Source organism: Crocodylus siamensis, chromosome 5, assembly GCF_052110815.1.
Source record: "Crocodylus siamensis isolate JL-2025a chromosome 5, ASM5211081v1, whole genome shotgun sequence".
Lineage (NCBI taxonomy): Eukaryota > Metazoa > Chordata > Crocodylia > Crocodylidae > Crocodylus > Crocodylus siamensis.
The window spans coordinates 35,598,062-35,618,842 of record NC_143399.1 but is presented as its reverse complement, the minus strand read 5'-3'; the positions used below and the strand labels follow the sequence as shown (position 1 = coordinate 35,618,842).

General features: G+C 39.5%; 1 protein-coding gene across 5 annotated transcripts in view; it reads left to right on the top strand.

Annotated features, from left to right (window-relative positions):
* Nucleotides 1–20,781, top strand: part of DPYD (dihydropyrimidine dehydrogenase) — a 685,692-nt gene that overhangs the window by 233,114 nt on the left and 431,797 nt on the right. For all 5 annotated transcript variants that reach the window (XM_090050053.1, XM_090050052.1, XM_090050055.1 and 2 more), the window contains one exon: nucleotides 837–924. In XM_090050053.1, the coding sequence (XP_089906179.1) occupies nucleotides 837–924 (88 nt within the window). The remainder of the gene's footprint in view (nucleotides 1–836; nucleotides 925–20,781) is intronic.

The window sequence follows — 20,781 nt, the reverse complement described above, 5'->3', positions numbered from 1 at the left end:
GACCTAAGGAAGACCACAACAGGTCAGAATGTTTTGACACTCTGGATTCCTATGTGAAATCTCTAGGTTTGTCTTAGGAATCACATGTAGGTGCTTGCGTACCTAAGTGTTAATATTTCATGGTGCTCTGTGGTACCCTTAAAAGGGTCTGCTGTTATTCTGGGATGTAGTGCCCCCTGGTTGAGAATCACTGATCTAGTACCATGGTTGCTCTTTGGTTTCTGTACTTGTGAGCAATGGTATGATTTTTTTCCCCAATGATTTTTCCACAATAACCTTGAACACCTCTTCTCTGTCAGTGTGCTGGATGATTGTTCCATTTAGCACGTATTCCCCAGACTAGTTTCTTGCTCTCAGATTAGGTTTCTTAAATCCTGACTTTCATATGGGGGATATTTCATTATGTAACCAGTATCAAATACAGCAATTTACTGACAATAAATAACTGTTTTTCAGCTTGGCAGCTCAATTGTGTTCTGTGTTCCCTGGACAGATTTTGTTTGTTTGTTGGCTTGCTGCTTCCTGCTGCAACTTATGTTCTGAACCTCGGCAGCTGCTGGCTGAGTCCAGGGTCAGAAGAAAACAGAAGTGACTTGAAGTCACTTTTTGCAGTCCTCCTGACTTTCGTCATGCATGTAAAACAGAGCAAAGGGTCTGGCCCCTTAAGCCTAGCTTGAAAAAAAGAAAAGAAAAAAAGAGAATGTATCCTTTTTTGTTTTTGAATTAACTCCTCATTAGGAAACCAATTCAAATCTCAATGTGAGGTGCACAGTGAAAATACTAATGATTTGTAGATAATCAATTTTAAAGCATTTGATCTTGATATTTTATTTTAGATAATTTGTGGTAAAGGCCTTGCAGTAGATGGAATGACACTCAACACGTTGAAGAAAGATGGTTACAAGGCAGTCTTTATTGGAATAGGTAGGAACATCTTATCTCCTTCATATTGTTTTGCTTAAGCTAAGAATGATTATCTGGTAATAACTGGCCTCTATTTCTGTATTTTAATGAAATTATTTTAAATTGTTTCTATATAGAACAAATAATTATATTATGAAAATAACTTTCTCTCTTCTACTAGATTAGCAACCTAAATAAGCATCTAGATTTTGAAAATGACTGCGCTTCTATAAGTTCCTATCAATCACTATGTAATCAGGAGGATCTCTTTAGTGCTAAGTAATTACATATACATGTAGCTCCTTGTTTAGTTGCTTCAGTATCAATTTAGGAGCTTAATTGTAGGCTTCTGTTTTTGAAATTCTTCTCTACTTAAGTTTGAAGTTGTACACCCTTTGCAAGACGGATGTATATATTTCTTGAGAACTTAATGAGTGTTCAGTTTCTTCCCCTGAGTTGGCTTTCCTGTACCTCAGAGATATAGCTGAAGGCAAAGCTTTCAATTGACATCAACTCCTTGCTGATGGGGGAGCTCTGCAGTTACCTGGGGATTCTTTTATGCTTTTGTTCAGAGGGGTGGAACAAGGACAAATGTAACATTGCAGTCATTTTTTTGTTTGTTTAAGGAGCTGTTTGCTTAAGTTAAACATAGATATGATACATCGTTAAGTCCTACAATATTTTAGTTTTATTCATTTTATTTATTGTTTACTTAAATGGTTTAAAAGTGGATGCACTGAAAAAAGTAACTGGGAATAATTGCCATTCTTGCCTGAGGGATATGCAAGCACAATTTTCAATTTTTACAAACAACTTACTCTACCCACATAATTAGCAAGTGTATATGTAAGCTAGTGATACCATACTTGATTGCTTTTTTTTCTTATAAGAAGCATGTAATATGCTTCAGAGATGCCTCAATTAATTAACTTATGAGAACACAAAATAAGTTCATTATTATGCGCTCTCTCATACAAAAAAAACAAACAAAAAACAAACACCCCCCATCTAATATTTAAATCTTTATTCTTATCTGTTAAAAGTATATTAAAGCACAGCTGGACCCATCCTTAACATATGATAGGCATGTTGAACAGGCACTTGTCTGCAGTTGGTATGAGCTTAATGTTCTTTATTGATCTAGACATTGCCTAAGTGAACATAATAGGAAACAAGTTGTCCAACTGTTCCTCCTTCCTATTATCGATTACAGAGATGTAATTCTTAGTACAGTGACAACTGTTGTTTACCATCTGGGTACTCAATATAATAAGCTTTTCAAGTTCATTTTCTTGTGTGATTATATAACAGACTATTGTGATTTACACAATCCTAAATCTACTCATTGTCAGAGACCTTCCATGTGTCGGAATTTCCATAAGGTCAGATTTCTATGTAACTGTATACAGGGCAGTGCACCAGGTTATATTCTTTTTCTTTTAATCAATCTGTCTCACTTCTAACTCTCTGCTTTATAAAATCCCACAAGTTAGGAGAGAAGTGCATAAATGAGCATTTGTTTTCTCAACACCTGACAGCTAGGACAAACTATTAGCTATTCTTAGAACAGTGGTGTTGTCAGCTGCTGAAACAAATTCTTTTAGAAGTTTGAAAGAACTTCATTTCATTTAAACATTTGAAAACTTACCAATGTATATTTTACCTGTAGAATGATTGGATTTTATGTAGTGTATATTCAAATTTACTCAATGAACATGAATAAGGTTATCTTGGCATACAACATTTTTTAAATAAATCAAATTTTAAATAAATATATTGACAGTATTGTGTCACCTAAATACATCAAATCAAACATTAGTCTTGCTTCTGTAGCCTGGGCAAATGAGCAGATGCAGATTTCTAATACAAATGAAGAGGTACTCTGAGGTGTACCTCACACGTGAGCCACCTGTGAGTAGAATATATATATAGGAAACAGAAGAGTAGCATAGTGTAAACATTCCTTGTAGGGTGGTAAAAGATGCTATATACTCACAGCAATCCTTGGTAGGGGCAAGCGTGCACAAATGAAGGAATGAGTCCTTGTTTGTACCACCATACCAGCTTGCTGTACCTTTAGTGGAGTACTGCTTGAATATCAACATACTTTGTGGTTCCTGTACAGAGGTAAAGGAAGAGCAAGACAGAAGTGAACCTATGGTGTCTGTGGATTAGCTATATACAGCACAATTGAACATTTTTTATGTGTTCAACTCCAGCTATGTGTGATGACCGAGCACTATTTCTGTTTGTTTTTGGTTTGTTAAATGAAAGCACATGTAGCTGGACATTAAACTGAATGATGGAAATTGCTTGAGCCAAATATGTTTTTAAAACTTGTTGGAATTAAATTCAAACCAAGGCTCAGTTTTTTGATGGAGGAGAAAGGATCCATCACTGCATAGAATAATTCCAGGTTTTCCTAATGCTCCCTATGGGAAGAGTAGAAGGGAAAGAAGTTGGGTGGGTGAAAGCAGATGGAAGTTTTGGTGAGATGGAGAGCATAAAAGGTGAGATTTTACTCATAGTAGCTAAACCAGTAAAGGAACTATTCCTTTGTCCCCTCAGTGCCTTTTGCAAATGGGAAAGAACTAGGAGACATGGTTACTTCATAGCTGCAGGACTGTGTAGCAGTTTTGTAGCATCCATATGGGGCCTGTAACAAGTGGGCTGTCCCAGGGCCGGGCCGAATGTTGGCCCACTCACCTGTCCAGGGCAGTCCAGCCACCTGCCTTTGTTGTATCTAAAGTTGTTTCTAGGCAGGAGGCTGCCCATTTAATTGCCCTGATGCTAAGGATGAATACACGGCATGTAACCTCCCTTTATACCGTGCCCCAGGAACCTCCTCTATCCCCATAGTTCCTACCCTGAACCTCCAGGTTGTTCTGGGAGCAGCAGGTCTCTGGCTGGGTGATGTTGTTCCTTTGGCCTCTTTCAGAAACCACCAGCTCTGCTTTTGGGACCTAGCCTTATATCCAGGCTTCTAGCCTCTCCACCAATCAGGTGGCCTTCTGCCTAACATGTGACTACCTCATTGGGTCTGCTCCCACCTGCAGGCTGCTTGCTGCCTGCCCAAACCCCTTAATGTGGCAGGCCCAACCTGCGCTCTGCCACAGCATCACAGTGGGGGTGTACTTCATGTCTTAACACCATACGTTAGCATAAGGATTAAAAGATTGAATTTAGAGAAATCAGTCAAAGTCTTTGCTGATTGCTGCTATGGAATTATATCACAAGGTGAGGTAGTTACTCACTACCAACATCTTTTAAGCTATTTGGATGTGTATAGTATAAAACAAAAGACTTCAATATGAGTGAACAATGAGCAACACAGTTTTGGTGGTATATGCTGTGTCCAAAGAGTCCTCACTTAACATATAGTCTGCTTCATTTTGTACCATCTTGATCTTCCAGATAAGATGTGGCCTTGTGCAGAGTATGTTGTAGTACTCACAGGGGCCCTGAGGTGACAATGGAATGGTTTAACTTAGCGTAGTCTATATTCAAGAAAAGTTGTCACCAAATCTTGAACATTTCAGCAATGTCCAACGGCAGATGGGGTTCTGGTACAGTGGTAAAAACAGAAGGTGTATGCAGTCTCACCGAAGAGGAAGATTTTAGCCTTTCCATATAGTCTTCTTGCTTCCTTCAGCCTTCTATTACAACCTCCTACAGACTGAATTTCAGACAACTAGCTCTTGTTTCTAGAGAAGAGCAAGCTGTTTACTTCCTTATTTCCTTTTGTCATTTCAGAGCTCAAGCTGTCTGCCAGGCATTCATTTTTAACTCGTACTGTTTCTAAAACACAAACCAATGGAAATTAACTGTAGGTAAATTTTCAGGACTTTGCACACTGGCTTCTGCATTTAAGCATAAAAATTCCTATTTGCTAATGCAGACCTGATACTTGGATTCACAGTAAACTTTCCAGTGTTCATTCTGCATAGTCATCTCTTTGCAGAAGTAAAATCTGTGGTCAAGTTTACAAGCTTTGAAAAATGGCCATTACAAGATAAATATCAAAACAGTTACTGCCCTGTGTAAGCACCATGGAGACTCCTGATTGAGGGTGGGGGACTGTGGGGAGGGGGGGAGAGAAATCAATTATGACTATAAGTGACACAGATGATACCTGCACAGTGACAGAATTGGGCAGGAAGAGAGCAGAGCATCTTCAATGTTTTGTTGTAAAGAGTTTTGTTTTGTATTAGTTGATTTTTTTTTCCCTTAAAGGATTTAATACTTTAAGGAGAATATTTACAGCCAGAATTTTTCATTCTGCCTGTTGCTCTGATGTCCCAGCAAGCATGGTATCCTGGCCAATAGGGTATCCTTGTCTTTTAAACTTTTCCAGAAGTTTAGCTCAGTTATTTGTAGCCCAGGATTCAGTCTTTCATAGTTCATGGCCAACTGCAGAGAGAAAATACCACACAGCTAACTTGTAAGCTAATATTTGAATAAAGATGAACAACCTAAGAATTGTAAATAGCTCAAATCTTCATTCAGATTTTCTCTGGAATACTCCTACATTAACATCAACATTTTAGATGCTATGATTCATGTATGAGATGCATCCTACACACCACTATGTACAAAAAATCATGGACCACCATGCATCTTTATAATGATGGAAGGATTGTCAAACAATTGCAGCCTGCATAGACATGACTAGGACAAAAATTTTACCTTGAGAGCCCCCAGCTTCTTTCAAACAACTAGCTGTTTCAGCTGGCTTTCAAACAACTTTATAACCATACTTGACTCATCATCAGAAACAAGCTCTGTGCTGATCAACAGACTCTAAATGACATAACCATACCATAACAATACGTTCAGACCTTCAACTCATCCCCACTGCCACAAAAATCAACAGTCCTCATAGCAAGGCCATCAGAATCCATGGAACACACATATATGTATTCCAGAATGTGGCGTATCTCATCCAGTGCATCAGCTGCTCTCATGAAAACTATGTGGGTGAAACTCGACAAAAACTATGCATCAGAATGAATGCAAAAGATCAAAGACAGAGACCCATGAACATGGGTAATGGGTAGGAGACCACTTCTCAGAAAATAATTGCTCCATTTCTGACTTCACAAACTTATGCTCAACAGAAATCTACAAAACAGCTTCAGAAGATGTCCAGGGAACATAAATTTATGAACTTACTGGACACTAAAATCCAGGGACTAAGCATAGCCACTGAATTTATGGTTCATTATAATCTACCTTTGATATTTGTTAATCCCTCTATGCTCCACATAGACACATAAATGACCCACTTCCCTCTTGAATGGCCTTGACCTTCCACAAATCAGGATAGTGAATTTCTCTTGACTTTTGCCTATTTTTGACAATGTCTCTGTTCACTTGTTTCAAGGGCCTACTCCATTTCTCTAAGCAGATTCTTTGTTTTCATTTACATACGGAGCCATTGTTCTATCTACTACTAAGCTGAAGCTGTCTGCTACTTTCCCAGAGCTGAGCAAGGGTAGTTAGTGCCTGAAAACTTACCTAAAGCTCTCCCAGTGATGCAGTTGGCCTAGTAAAAGATACCACCTGTAAAATCCTTGTCAAATAGTTCAGAATACTTTAAAATTAACTTTTAAAACCTGGATGGTGGGGAGACTCTCACCAGCATGCATTTTTTTCTACTCTTAAAAATACTTTAATATTGGGGATTCTACATAATATTTACATTCATATATATATTTCTTGCATCTGATCTTCAACTGTTCCCTAGGGTAATATTTTCAATGGTGTCTAAGTCCCATGTTTAAAATTACATAGATACTTCCAGTGTGATTTTTCTGAGCGACTTTTGATAATGATACTTAGAAAGCTTAGTTATTTAGGCTCTTGAAAATGCTGCCTTTTGTCAATAGCATTACCTCAAGCAGAGTGTGCAGCACAAGGGTTCTTCAGTTGTCAAAGCAGAACTGTAATGAAAACTTAGATGTCATTTGGTCCATAGCCAAACACTTTTGCTTTGTCAGCAAACAGGCGAGAAAAAAACATGGTCTGTGAAACCTTCTAGTGATAGCACTTATTTCTCAGAAAATGACTGACTTGCTGTCACTAGTATGTCTAGCTGTATAGGAAAGTGTATCTGTAGCCAAATGTGTTTGAGACAGCAGAGATTCCACCTGGGGAATGTTGATAGAACTTCTGTTCCTTTATGCAAACCTTAATATTGTTGAATTTTTGCTCAAATGAATAGACTTGGACTCCTGTCGGACTACATATGTGAATAAGGACTTTGCATTGTGCATATGGATTGTACAGTTTGACCAAATATAACTTTGTTCAGATACTGGAAGTGTTCAAAAGCAAAGATCAAACAGCACTGATCTATGAAACTATGAAACTATAGGATGGTTCAAAAGGTTGATGTACACTAAGAATAGTGCGATCAAACTGAGAAAATGAAAGGTTACCCACCTTCCAGGAATTAATTCCATCAGTGGAAGAAGTGTTAGAAGTTGACTGCACAAAATACTTTAAAAATATGCTGTTGGGAACTTCTCCAGTTGGAAGGGAGGAGGTAACTCGCTGTTTTCACATCTTTAATTTCCATTATAATTTTATTATTTCTTGTACATTTAGTTTTTAATACCATTTGATGCTGTTACATTTGTAGATGTATCATATTTGGTTTGTAAGCTGTGCTGTTACTTAGTCCATGCTGTGATCTCTGTAGCACCTGTTATACCAGAGGCTATATCCCTTAATGCAAATTTAGATGATTTTGTATATGTACATTTTATATGAATCATGCAAGACAGCTCTTCTATTGCATGTAACCACATAGTGTATCCTTCCTGCAAGGGTTCAATCAGTATGTTAAAGAGAACAAATCCAGTCTCTCACGTAGAGAATCTCTGCAGTAACTGCAGTCATTCATAGTTAATTAGCATAGCATTAAACAATGGTGTCATCAGATAATCTCATTGATTTTAACCAAATTACACACCAAAAAGAAATTAAGTCTGAGCATTGATGCACCTCATTTTTTAAAGTTGTGAGATTGATTTACTATCTTATCCCCAAAAAGTAAGTAATCTCCTCATGCCTGTTATTATCTTCTGATTAACTATGCAGTGCCACCTGGTGTGCAGATGGAAAGAATATTACACATCAAGAGCTCTGTTCACACCCACCCACACAGATACAAACCTACGTGGCAAAAAGTGAACAGATGTTCATTTTGCTTGTGCTGTAGAAAAAAATTGTGCATCTTATTCCTAATTCATAAACTAAATTTGGAGGACATAGTATGTACATATGGGGTCCCAAAAGCCCCTAGCCAGGGTGAAAAAAATATTGTTCTTCCGTATCTCTTCGCCTTTTTTTCAGTATTTCCAGTTTTTCTTTTTTTCTTCTCTTGCTATTAAACTTGTCACCTCCAATGAGAAAAGTGTTGGGAGCAGCTTCATTAATACTGCATCTAGACCTTCCTTGTTGATTGGCTGTATTTCAAAAGCAATGGACCTGCTGTTCAAAGACTTTATATATCATCAGTGTGATGCACTGTGGGCTGTATTTTGCAGCGTGTTGAGTATTCTGACCCTGATTCAGCAAGCCATATAAAAAACATCTCTGAAGTTAAATATACACTGAGGTGCTTTGTTGAATTTGGGACCCAAGTATTGAGCACCTTGTAGGATCAAGCCCTTAGATTTTGTTGGGCAAACTAATGTTTCCTGTGCTTGTACTTTTTTTGGCATTGTCTTTTGTATTTTTTTATAACACCAATCCCCCCCCCCCACCCAAAAAAACCCCAAAACAAAACAAAACAAAAAACCAAAAAAAAAAACTAGATGGGTCACAAAAGGCAAAGTGTCTCCCTCTAAGAACTCTGCTTAAATTTTAGACACAATTCAGTGAATAGTGTACAATAGGTATAGAGTGATGCAAGGAAGAGAGAGGCTAACATGAATATGGTTATCTTGATACTCAAACAAATTGCCTACCTAATGGATTCTGGTTGGTTTTGTTGATAGTGGTAGATACAGAATGTCATTAAGGAAAGGGATTTCTCATATGGGGATTTAAATGGACAGTTATGGCCTTGGGGGCCAGCTCAGTGAAAACGTTCTGTGCATGCATGTGAGAGAGGATACAGAGGTGCTTGTGGGAGAGACAGATCAATGGTGGGTCAAGGCTGGTGTCACTGATACAGCAGAAGGGACATGAGATGAGATGAGGCAAGGAAGGAAGTCCAGAAACATGGGTGTGGAAGGCTTGATTTTCTGCTACTGTGCAGTTATGAGTATCCATGCAAAAAGGAGAGAAAACTCAGGACTTCTGATTCAGTACTGTTTTGTACACAGTAACCACAGGAAAATGAGAACAAAAGTTGCAGAACTGCTACACAGAATCAGCTTAATGTGATGAAAAATGAGAAGTCAGTGGAAGATTCAAATTTAGGAAGATTATTTTAGCTTTCAGGGGTTATGAGTCTTTGGCTTCAAGAGGTTGTGCACAGAAATGCTCCACGCATGTTTTACAGCACTGTTATTTAGAATACTTTTCATAGCACTATAAAGTTACAGCATGCTTAAACATGACAGAAGTGCAGTGTTTGGTTGGAGGGTGCCTCTAAGTCTCCCTGTACTTTCCAATCTAGGAGGCAGGGGGCGTTCCATTGCCTCCTGGAGCTGCAGGTCACCCACACTGACAGCCTGACTCCAAATGTCTGGTCCCCAGCCATGCAGGGTATCAGGGTGTGTGCGTCTGTATGCATGCACTTGCTCATTTGCATGTATGTTGGTGTCCTCCCCACGGTGTGCCCAGTCGCACAGGATCTCGGGGTGTGCAGGTATGTGTGAGTGCATGGGTATGTGTGTGGCTGTGTGTGCTGTGGGTGTGGCCCTTTCACCCATGGCATGTCCCTTTTACCTCCTCCCCTCTTTGCTGGGAATGGGCACCGTTTCTGCCACAGGGTCAGGCAGCAGCTGACAAAGCTCATAGGATACTGGCAGGATCGCCAGAAATTAGACCAGCGTACAGAAGTTATTTAAAGTGCTGTAGGTTGCTAAAGTGCTATAAAATACAGCACTTCAAATTTAATTGCCTTGTTTAACAAGGGTTGATTTAAAGTGCTGTAACCATTTTTGAAGTGCTGTAAAGCCAATGCACTTCTGTTAAGTCATGACAATACAGCACTTTAAATAGTAAAAAAACCCCAAAAGCTACTTCTATACATACCTAAGGACACTAGACATTATGAAGCTGAAATAATCAAGACTCAACATGAGAGCACAGGTAAGTATTTTAGCCACCTGCACAAAGGAGTGTGTGAGGGAAGCAGTGGCAGATCTGGATTGTAGCCTAGATATGACCAAAGAACACAGCATGTTGTTTCCAGAGAGCATCTAGGGGGAAAAAAACCCCAGTCTGTTCTCATTTTCATAAAAGTTAATGTAGAAAGAGAATAGTTTATCTGTTTGCTGTTTAAATTTATACCAATCTCATCATCATGGGTTGTGCCATAAACAGAAATGCAATTACATGTCTGCATTACAAAAGGAATTATCTCTACCTACTAGACAAGACCTCCTATCAGAAGCCTATGCACTTAAATTTGGGAGGACATCTTTCTTGTCATGATGCAGAGTTTGAAAAAGGCTGTGTATCCTTCTTGACCCCAAGAAGTGCATGGATCCTGAATGACCCCAGATGCTTGTTACCAGATTTCACCTGCATTAGTCTTTTGCCCTATGTTAATTTTTTATGATATTGTGTTAATATTTTTCACTGCTATGATGCAGGGGGTATTGCAGTATTATAAGTATACATTTGTGAACAAATTTGGCCATATATCAGTTCTAACACAGTAAACTACATCTTTTCAAAATGACTGTTCCATTGTTGAACAATACTTGAGTTGAAATATTTTTTTCTTTAAATCTCATCAAAGCAAAAGAAACAAAACTTGAAAAAAAGCTCAGTCCAAGAGCCTGTCTTTATTACTAGTGGGCAATTATACTTCTTTTTCAGTGCAACTCAAATTTGTTTTTAGAAAATAGTAATTGTTATCTTTTTTCAGAGAAAAATACACTCTTAATTATATTTTAAGGAATCTTTATTAATGAGATGTATTGTAAACTGAAAGTACTGTTTCTACTTGGTTCACTACAGTATTTAGATCCTTCTAAATATTAGTGGCACCTCCTTAACACGTATCAGCAGTGGCTGACAGCGAAAGCTTTTGGGGCTCAGATGCACAAAACAGCTTATTTATTATTAATAGTCTTAGGACACTTTCAGAAAACAGTAAAAATCTACCCTTGGGCATCCTTAGTTTATTCGCTTGCAGATTACACAGATTTTCATGCTCTTATTTACTTATCTGTCCTACTGAAAAACTACTTAATGTAACAGTCTTTACTATATGCTTCACAAAACTGCCCCCCATCTATTTCTAAAGTGCGGAATTGTTTCCTTAAATAACCTACCATCTTAATGTAAGGCAAAAATCAATTTTATGTTTACATTCAGTTCATTTTGTTCTAATAGCAGTTAAATGTCTGATGCTCTTAGAAAATTCATTTTCATTAATATATTTACTACTTTTTGTAGAATTCAATCAGGAACTTATTTTAATAAAATATTTTGACGTTTGAGGAGTTATATAAAATAGAATGAAAATATTGAATAAGATGACAATGTAAAATATAATGTAATTATGTGTCTGATGTGACACATTTTTCCTCTAGTGTGCATGTGGAGAAAACTCTTCTGTGCCTCTTATTTAATGATGAAGACTTTTCGGTTGTGATTATCCGGTCACATTGCTCAGAAAACATTGCTGTTTACTTGCATGATGATTGCAAAAGTTTCATCCACATGAGTCATACAGCTACATATCAGGTTGGGGTTTTTTTTTAATAAACTGGGCATCTGTAATAGTGACAGCTTTTAACTTCCATATGAGTAATCAGATACAGAATTAACAAACATCCCTACAGTGGGTAAAATATATCCCTAAAATATGTTGGTGCATCTCCATTGACTTCCACTGAGTTTTGCATCTTATAGAAGGATGTGGCCCAATATATGTTTAATGCATCCAGACACTTTCTGAAATGCTGTGCCACTTTGTGCTATATGAAGGCTGACACAATACAAAATTTAAACAATGGATCCAGAAATGCCTATTCTTTTCTCCCCTTCATTTTGCTTACCCCTGAGGCTAGTTAGAAAACTAGGTTTGTTGGATTTTTTGAGACTGTACAGAAATGGAAAATGTACCAGAATCTCACTTGACGTTTAGTGCCAATTATTGGTGGGGAAATGGCAGGTCTTTTTCATGTTAATGAATAAAGTTCTAAGCAGTCTCCCTGTATAAATTTGTGTCCTATAAATATAATCATTCAGATTTCAGATTCTTTTCACTGCCCACTCAATGGAGGATGTAGCTGCTGCTTGGGCTAAATTGGCAAGTTAAGACAAAACTCAAATTCATGAGGTGGATTTTGGTTCTTCTGCAAGGATTTCAGGAATTGCTTTAGGAAATCTGTTTGGCTGCCTTTTTTCCCTCTTACTTTGTCACTTCCCTGTTTCATCTGTGTTTCTCACACCCTGATTCTCATTGTTGCTTGGAAGCTTAACCCTAATGTGTTAAGGAAAGTTACAGTAATATAAAGAAGCGCAGGGGGGAAGATGTCTGTCACACCTCCGATTCTGCATAGCATCACTGCCCCCTTTTCCATGAGTTTTCTGTAGAAGTCCTTTTCTGATGGCTCCACTGGTCTTGGGAACAGAACCTGGGACAGTAAAGCAGTGTCTGGACTGGAAACATTCCAGTTTCCTTTTTTTTTTTTTTCCTTTTTCTTTTTCTGGAATATTCACCAACTTAGCCATATCTTACAGGAGTTCATGTTATAAGTACCAAGCACTGTATTGGCTTACATAAGTAAAAGATGCCAGCTCTCCCTCCAAGATGTCTTCTTCCATGCAGTCATTAGGACTAGGAACAGCAGTTACACAGACACTGTTTTAAGTCATCAGAAACTGGTTTAAACCTGTAACAGAATAGAAGTTTCAAAATGGCTGAAACTGGTTTAAGATAAGCCTGGTTGAATGTACTATCAGACTTAACTGCTTTGGGTCAAACCGGTTTATGAAACTTCCATCCCAGACCCCTTCCTGGTTCAAGTTAAATCAGAATCCCCTAGCGTGCTTTCCAGCCCCGTCCTGGGCTCGACTGGGCTGTCTGCTCCAGCAGAGAAGGGTTGGGGAGGGGGAGGGGGCGGGGGAAGAGGGACTGTCCCCCGCCGACAAACCCTGGGTGGGGTCTGGGGCTAGGGAGGAGGGTTAAACCCTCTTTCCCCAGTTAAACCCCGCTTCCACAGAGTACAGAGTTTTCCTGCTGCTAAACTTATGGCACGTTACTGCTGTCTGCCACTGTGGGTTACAGATCCCAGAGCGACGTGGAAGCAGGACGAGGAAGTGATGAGCAACCCTGCAGAGTCCTTCTTCTGTGATGCTGGACTGCAAGTCCCAGAGACCTCCAGAGCAGCAGGAAGAGGAAGTGCCAGAAAGGTGTGCTCTAGTGCCTCCTGGCTTCTGATCTGAGCCTCTACAGGCATATAGCTGCATTTTCTGAATCCAGGGGTGATGCGTAGGGGGTGCACATCAAACGTTGCTGCTTGCCACCCCCCCCACCGCCAACACCATCAGTGGCGTCTGCGGGTGGTCAGCGATTGCTGCTGGCTGCTGCCAACGGTACTGGCGGTGTTTGTGGGTAGTCATCGACCCCTGGTCGGAGCTTGCCAGCCGCCCCCCCGCTGCAACAACGCCAGTGGCATCTGTGGGAGCTCCTTCTTACTGCCCCCATGCTCCTGCCGTTGCTGTGCCCCCTTAGCCACCAGGGACACACATCGTTCATGCCCGAATCAAAGTTAAACGTGTGTCCAGTTGTTTCTCAGTTTAGTCTTTGCAGTTTAGACTAACATGCAAAGACTGAATTGATTCAGCTTTGGGCTTTCTGATTGTCTGTATTTAGCCCAGAAGAAGTGAGAACAATCAAATACCTCAGTCGGATGTGCTTTGATGAATTGCCTAAGAGGCCATCTTTTAGAACAAGATGCTTAGGGAGCCTCTAGGATTCTCTAGGCTTTACTTTCAACCTTAGTGATTCTCAGCCAGGGTGGCCCAGCACCCTGGGGTGCCGTGAGTTTCTTTGAAGGGTGCTCTGAGTTGCTACATAATGTTAGCACTGTTAGGTGTGGAAACATGATTCATGGAATAAACCCAGAGATTTGAAATAGGAATCTATAGCATTAAAACTTTGACCTGTCAGTCTCTTTTCTGAGCTCTTTACAACAAAAAATTGGCTCTGTTATTTTTCTGTAGTCAAAAAACGAGTGAAAGCTACAGCTGGTGTTTTTCAAGATTTGCCTGAGGTCTAAAGATGTTCAGAACAACTGTCCTAAGTTTTTCTGCAGGGGAATCTCCTGATCCCTGGATATGCTGGAAGCCGTTTTGACCCTCATGTAAACTGGAACAGTCTTTGGTAGTTCTACTGGCCTAGGTCAGCCAGAGCATAAGATGTTGACTTCCTGCCCTCTCCTGCCTATCTCATGTTTCCTATGCCAGAGGGAATTCCCAGCTGGTTGCTTCAGACTCAAAAAGTTAATTACAAAAGATTTTGTTAGGCTCCTAGCTATTTTTTTCCCTATCAGATTTTTTCTCGGCATTGATACAATGTAATAGTTAAAACAAACAAGCTCTACTTTGTTGTAGGAGGGCAGGTACATTGCTTCCCAACATAGTCTATCAACATTCTATTGTAGTTTTTAATGTAATTGGCAAGAAATAGGCAACTTCTGGTAAAAAAAAAAATCAAAAAAAAATCTGATGTTAAATGATGTAAATATTGTTGCCCTTATAACCTAATTTGAGATAATTGAGTTTTTTTCCACTTAGTGGCCAATTCGTAGTATAACAAGGATGTTGCAAGTCATGCTTGTGTGTACATTGTGGGTCAGTGTCTAGCTGTGTCTGGATTTGGACTGCATCTAGTTTATGCTATTAGAGTTTTTTCTGCCGGGGTTCTAAAATTTGCAAATTCAACCTCAATTTTATTTATAAAACACTGCAGAGTGCTCGGCATAAGCAGGAATAATCAAAATGTTCAAATAAGCATTACATATTCCTCTAACAAAGAGAAATATGTTTCACATCTTGTCCTTTTCAGTGTTTTTGTTTGTTTGTTTGTTGTATAGGAAGTAGCTGGGCTATTGTTTGTTCATCTCAGTGCTGCATAACAAATAGCCTAACTGAACTACCAGTTACTTTTCAGTGTTCAGATTTCTTAAATGCTATGTCACATACTTTCTGTTTTGTTTATTTAAAATCATTTTTTGAACACTAGGTTTATGCCAGAAATTTAGGAAGCAGCTGCTACATTGCCTATTATGGAAAGTGCAAATAGGTTTCAGTAGTTAGTATATGGTAGTTATTCACAGTTCCCACTAATTAGTGGTCTTTGCTGATTAGTTTCAAAGAAAAAGATTCAATAATGATAATTTAAGGGTTAGCAAGATTCAATAAATTAATCTTTAACACTGTGGTTATAGTTGTGCTATAGTTTATTAGTTGGAGAGTGGGAGTTTTTTGTAACTTAATAAATGTTTGATCTTTTTCTAGAGTAATAAAATGCTCCTTTTTGTTCACTGATATTTCAGTCGCATGTGAAAAGGAGTGTAATTGGTTATTAGTGTAGTTTTGTGATTTTGGCTGAAAAGAAATAATTTATTGTTGAGAGTATCTGTGACTATAATGATGACAGATGGTTGTTTATTTACATATGGTGTGTATTTTAAAATAGATTCTAACTGTTTAGTGTATAGTGAATTGAAGTACCTTGTCATTATTTAAGCTGAAAGGATGTCATTAGCCATTATCAAAGATCATGTCTCAGTAATTCAGAATGTATAGTTTTCTGTACTAAGTTGTATTTTTTTTTGTAGGGGAAGAGCGTATAGAGTAAAACGAAAGAAAACAAAACCCCTCTCAATTTTGGCATTAGCATAGCATTTAACACTCATATGCTGAAACATTTTCTACAATCTATTATTTCAACATATAAATGACTTGAACATGGGGGCTTTGTCCCATTATTAAAAGCAAAGATTTTGTTTTGTAAATATGAGCACAAACAGATCTCAGTTTTTGGAGGGGAAAAATAGATTACTTCTACTTTGGAGATTCAGATAAAGGTGGTTTGGAAAAGCAAAACAGAGGTGCTTACAAAAGATTCCCCACATTTGGTCTGATGGAACCAAATGGCAATCATAAATTTTTCACTTTGAGGCTTATCAGTGTGCTATAGCTATAATGCAGAAAAACTCTGTTGATAAATGTGCTGGGTAAACTGCCAAAATACTTTTAAGGCAAAACCAAAATTCAGTGTGGTGTGGGAGCATATTCTGAATTGGTTTTCTTTCAAAGTATTCTAATTTATCAAAGTAGGGCTCAGTCCTGTAATTGTTTAGTATTCCCACAGGAGAAGATTCTTACTGCATACTACCTGATTTATGCCAGGTAAAAAAACTCCTAGGTCCATCGGGGGATTAGAATTTGTCTGGTACAGGAACTAAGACATGTGAGTCTGACTCCTGGGCTAAGTACAGACAGTCAAAAAGCCCGAGGCTGAATTGATTTAGTGTTTGCAGGTTAGTCTAAGCTTTAGAAATTAAACTGAGAAATAATTGGACACACATTTTACCTTTGATTCAGGAAATGCAGCTACATGCCTTTCATGACTCAGACCAAAAGCTGGGGGACACTAGAGCACACCTCTCTGGCACTTCCTCTTCCTGCTGCTCCGGAGGTCTCTGAAATTTGCAGTCTAGCATCACAGAAGAAGGACTCTGCAGTGTTGTTCATTACTTCCTCTTCCTGCTTCCAGGTGACTCTGGGATTTGTAGTCCGTACTAGCAGCCAGCAATAACTTCAGTAAGTTTAGCAGGGCAGGACAGCTCTATACTCAGGGAAAGGGGGGTTCAACCCCCCTCCCTGGCCCCAGACCCCAGCCAGGATTTGCCTGGAGGGGGCAATTCCTGCTTCTCTCCCCACTCCCTGCCAGCCCTTCTGTGCTGGAGTAGACAGCACTGCCCAGCCCAGGGCTGAAAAGCATGCTGGGATGATGGGGGACTGTGATTTAACTTGAACCAGGAAGGGGTCTGTTTGGGATAGAAGTTTCATAAACTGGCTTGACCTAAATCAGTTAAGTTGGGCACTACATTCAACCAGGTTTATCTTAAACCAGTTTCAGCAGTTTTGAAACTGGTTTATGTGCACTGAACTTCTGTTCTGTTACAAGTTTAAACCAGGTTCTGATCACTTAAATCGATTTATGTGTAACTTTTGTCCCTAGCCTGGAAGATCTTTTTAGAGCTTCAGCACAGAGGATGTGGGGGAGCATGCTGGGGTCAAAAAAGATTGTCTTTAGTTAAACCCCAAGGTTAGTCCTGTCCTGAAGCAGCTCAGAATCATAAGGTTGCAAAGGTAGCTTAAAGCCAACTTGGCCTCATTTATGTAGTCCAGTGAATTATCACCGGTTAGCAGAATTTTAGACTGCTTTAAAATTTTGAAGTCTTAACTTTATTGTGCCAGGGAGTGTATGACACTCAAATGTGGTGTGGATGTTGGGGAAGAGCTCCTGTGAATGCTGAAATAGCTGAAACTAGTTTCAAGCTTCAGTTTTCATAAAATTTAGCATTAAAAAAAGTTGCCTCATTTTGGGGTTATCTTTTTGAGGTAGAATCATTGTAGGACATCTGATAACATTCCAGATTTTAAAAGTAATTTTTATCAGATTAAATCTTGGGGCCTCCCATGGAGCCAGAAATTCTTCTGAGCTGTTTTAAGAGTGTAATCAAATTCCACAGAAGAGCTGGAGTCTACATATAAAAATGCTTTGGAAGACTGAATCTTTAATTTCAAGTAAAATGGAAACCCTCTCCTTCTGCTGACTTTGTGTAATCAAAGTATTGGGACAGAGCCCCTCCCCCCCATCTCAAACACTTCTGTGACTTTGTCCGTGTACAAACATTGTGGCTACTTGCAGACATTAAAAAACCCCCAAAATGGTGCTTTACTTAAACTTGGTGCATTCTATCACTGAGCCCAGTGCTTGCCCAGAAGAGGCAGTGTGTTAGTTAGCCCCAGCTTGCCCAACACCTGTATAGATTGGGTGCTTTAGTGGGGCTTTTGTGGCACTTGTGTTTAACAGGTGATTAAGTCGGCTTTCGATAAAAGTGCCAAAACCCCCCGCTGAAGCACCCAATCTGTATGGATGCTGCAGAGCCAGATCGAAGTAACGCGCTGCTTGTTCTGGTAAACTGTGTATGTGTGTGTGTGTGTGGTGGGGGGGGGTTAATGTCTGTAAGCAGCTTATCTTTCTATTGGGAGAACCATTATTCCCCTTTACTAACCACAAGCGTACAAATGTTCATGCTGCTTCTTTCAGACCACAAATAGCAGTTCTGAGAGAAAAATAACTGAACTCCAATCCAGTAGAAGTTGCTCCTTGAAGAGTTTATCCAAATAGAAAAAACTTCCCAGGGCTTAACTCCTCCCAGGGACCCAGAGGAGTTGACTTACAGGGAATGGCTCTTACGTCTTTGAGAAACTGGGGTCACTCTAGTCTGGAGAAGGTGTAGAGGACAGTTGCTCCTGTGCCTCCTGTAGCTTGGAAGGGAAAAGGAGAGGAGGGACAGTAGTTGCCAACTGCTCCTTACCATTTTCTCACATGCTGGGAACTCCTGTGTAAGAACTGGGTAGGGGGCTTTGCCATGCTGCTCAGTTTACTTGGCTCCTAGTGCCCAGGAGCTCAGTAGTACAAGCCCCCTGCCTACTTCTCACATCAGGGACTTAGGAGTGGGCAGGGACTTTGCCATGCTGCTCCAGTCCCCCTGGAAACAGGAAGACTGGAGCAGCCACTGCTTCTCATGCTTTCCCCAAACTAGATCACCCTAGTCTTGGGAAGTCACAAGGAGCAGAGGAGAGGGGGTGGTTGCAGGCTGAACATTTGTGCTGCTCCCTCTCTCAGAACCATTTTAATGGTGGAAATTTTCCACCTCTAGCAATGAATGCTTGTACATGGTCTTGAACACAGCCTCCAGGAATTGGGCCCATTTATTGCTGAGTTCCATAAGAACTGGCAGAGTGGAGCTGTGTTTCCTCATACCGTAAATAGCAACTCTGTTTTGGTGCTTATTCAGAAACCTGGAGAGTACACAAACACAACACACTATTAAAGAAGAGTGAGGGAAGGACGTGCAGTGTTTCTGCAGCCAGGAAATAATATTTGCTATTTTAAATAAAATCTGAACTTTGTTCAAAAGAAAAAAAAATCAGACATTGAATTGTCTGCAAGTAAACTGAAAGAACACAAATTTGGCACTCAGGATACTTGGAGTCTGTTGCCAGCTCTGCTACTGGCCTGCATGGTGACTTAAAGCAAGTCACTTTGCCTTGGTGTATCTTGGTTTCCCGATCTGTAAAATGGAGATAGTGATCCTTAGTACCATTTGCCAATAGATGCTATAGATGTCAGTGGTGGTGTTAAGGGATTCAGCTTTTTTCATGGATTATCTTTCCTTCTTCTGGGCAGCTCAGTCAATAGAGCATTAGACTTTAATATGAGGATGCACATTTTAAGTCCCTGCTTAGGCAGCAATTGTGATGTGTGGTCTAGTGGGAGCAACTGATGGGATGAAGCCAGGCTGGCTAACTGCCTTTGTCCTTGTGTGGTGTGGCCTACTTTTTTACTAGATCATGGAATCATAGAGAAGTAGGTCTGGAAGGGACTTCCAGAGGTCGTCTAGTCCAACCCCTTGTCTATGGCAGGATCATCCCTTGTCCAAACCATTTTATATAATCCATAATCTGAACTCTGTGCAAGACTAAAGACCACCGTCAACCTTGACACAACAGAAGACATAACACCCTAACCTGCCACAGGAAAAGCAGAGGAACCACAGCAGCCTATGTCCTGCTTCTATAAAAAGTTGTCCATATATGCTCAGGAGATCCCATGTAGAGGGTAACATTTCCTGATACAAAGGAATGCAAAAACCCTCACAGTCCATACTAATCTGACCATGGGGTAAAATACCTTCCTGACCACAGATATGGTGATCATGTGACCCTAAGCAGAGGGGCAAGACCTTGTAGCCTGGAATGTCTGACTTTGACCCTAGCAGGAGGATTGGCATATCACAGTTAAAATCCCCAGCCTTGGCTGTAGCCAATACCCAATGCCTCTGAGGAAGGCTTAAAAAACACCCTGACACAGGTGGCAGGAAGTGGGGGTGGGGGCAACCAGGAAACCCAGAAGATGACCTTGTTTGCTCCCTTTCAGGCCTGCTTTTCTTTCCTGATCCATCTTATGCTGCCTACCCTAACTTAATTTTGCACCCAAATCTGCAAAATTACATCCAAAGGTGAAAATAACAAATTAATAGGAAACAGAATTTTAAGAAAGAAACAATTGCCAATAATGTATTAATTTCCATTTACAAGTATTATATATATATATATAGATATCTATATCTATCTATATATAAAGATAAATACATATATAGATAGATATATAATGCTTGCAAACAGAAATTAATAGAAGAAAAGAAAGAAATTTATAGAATACACACACACACACATCTGATAACTTCTCTCTTACAATGTTCAATTTTCTTTTTGTGTTCCCTGAAGGTTTATGTGGATGGGGATAATGCAGTATGTACCATGCTGTTTTCTGAAATGAAGTTTTAATAATTTATTTAAAATGAAAGCTATATCTTGCATAGTATCTTATATAGAATTATTGCAGCATTTCAAATATGACAGAATATATCT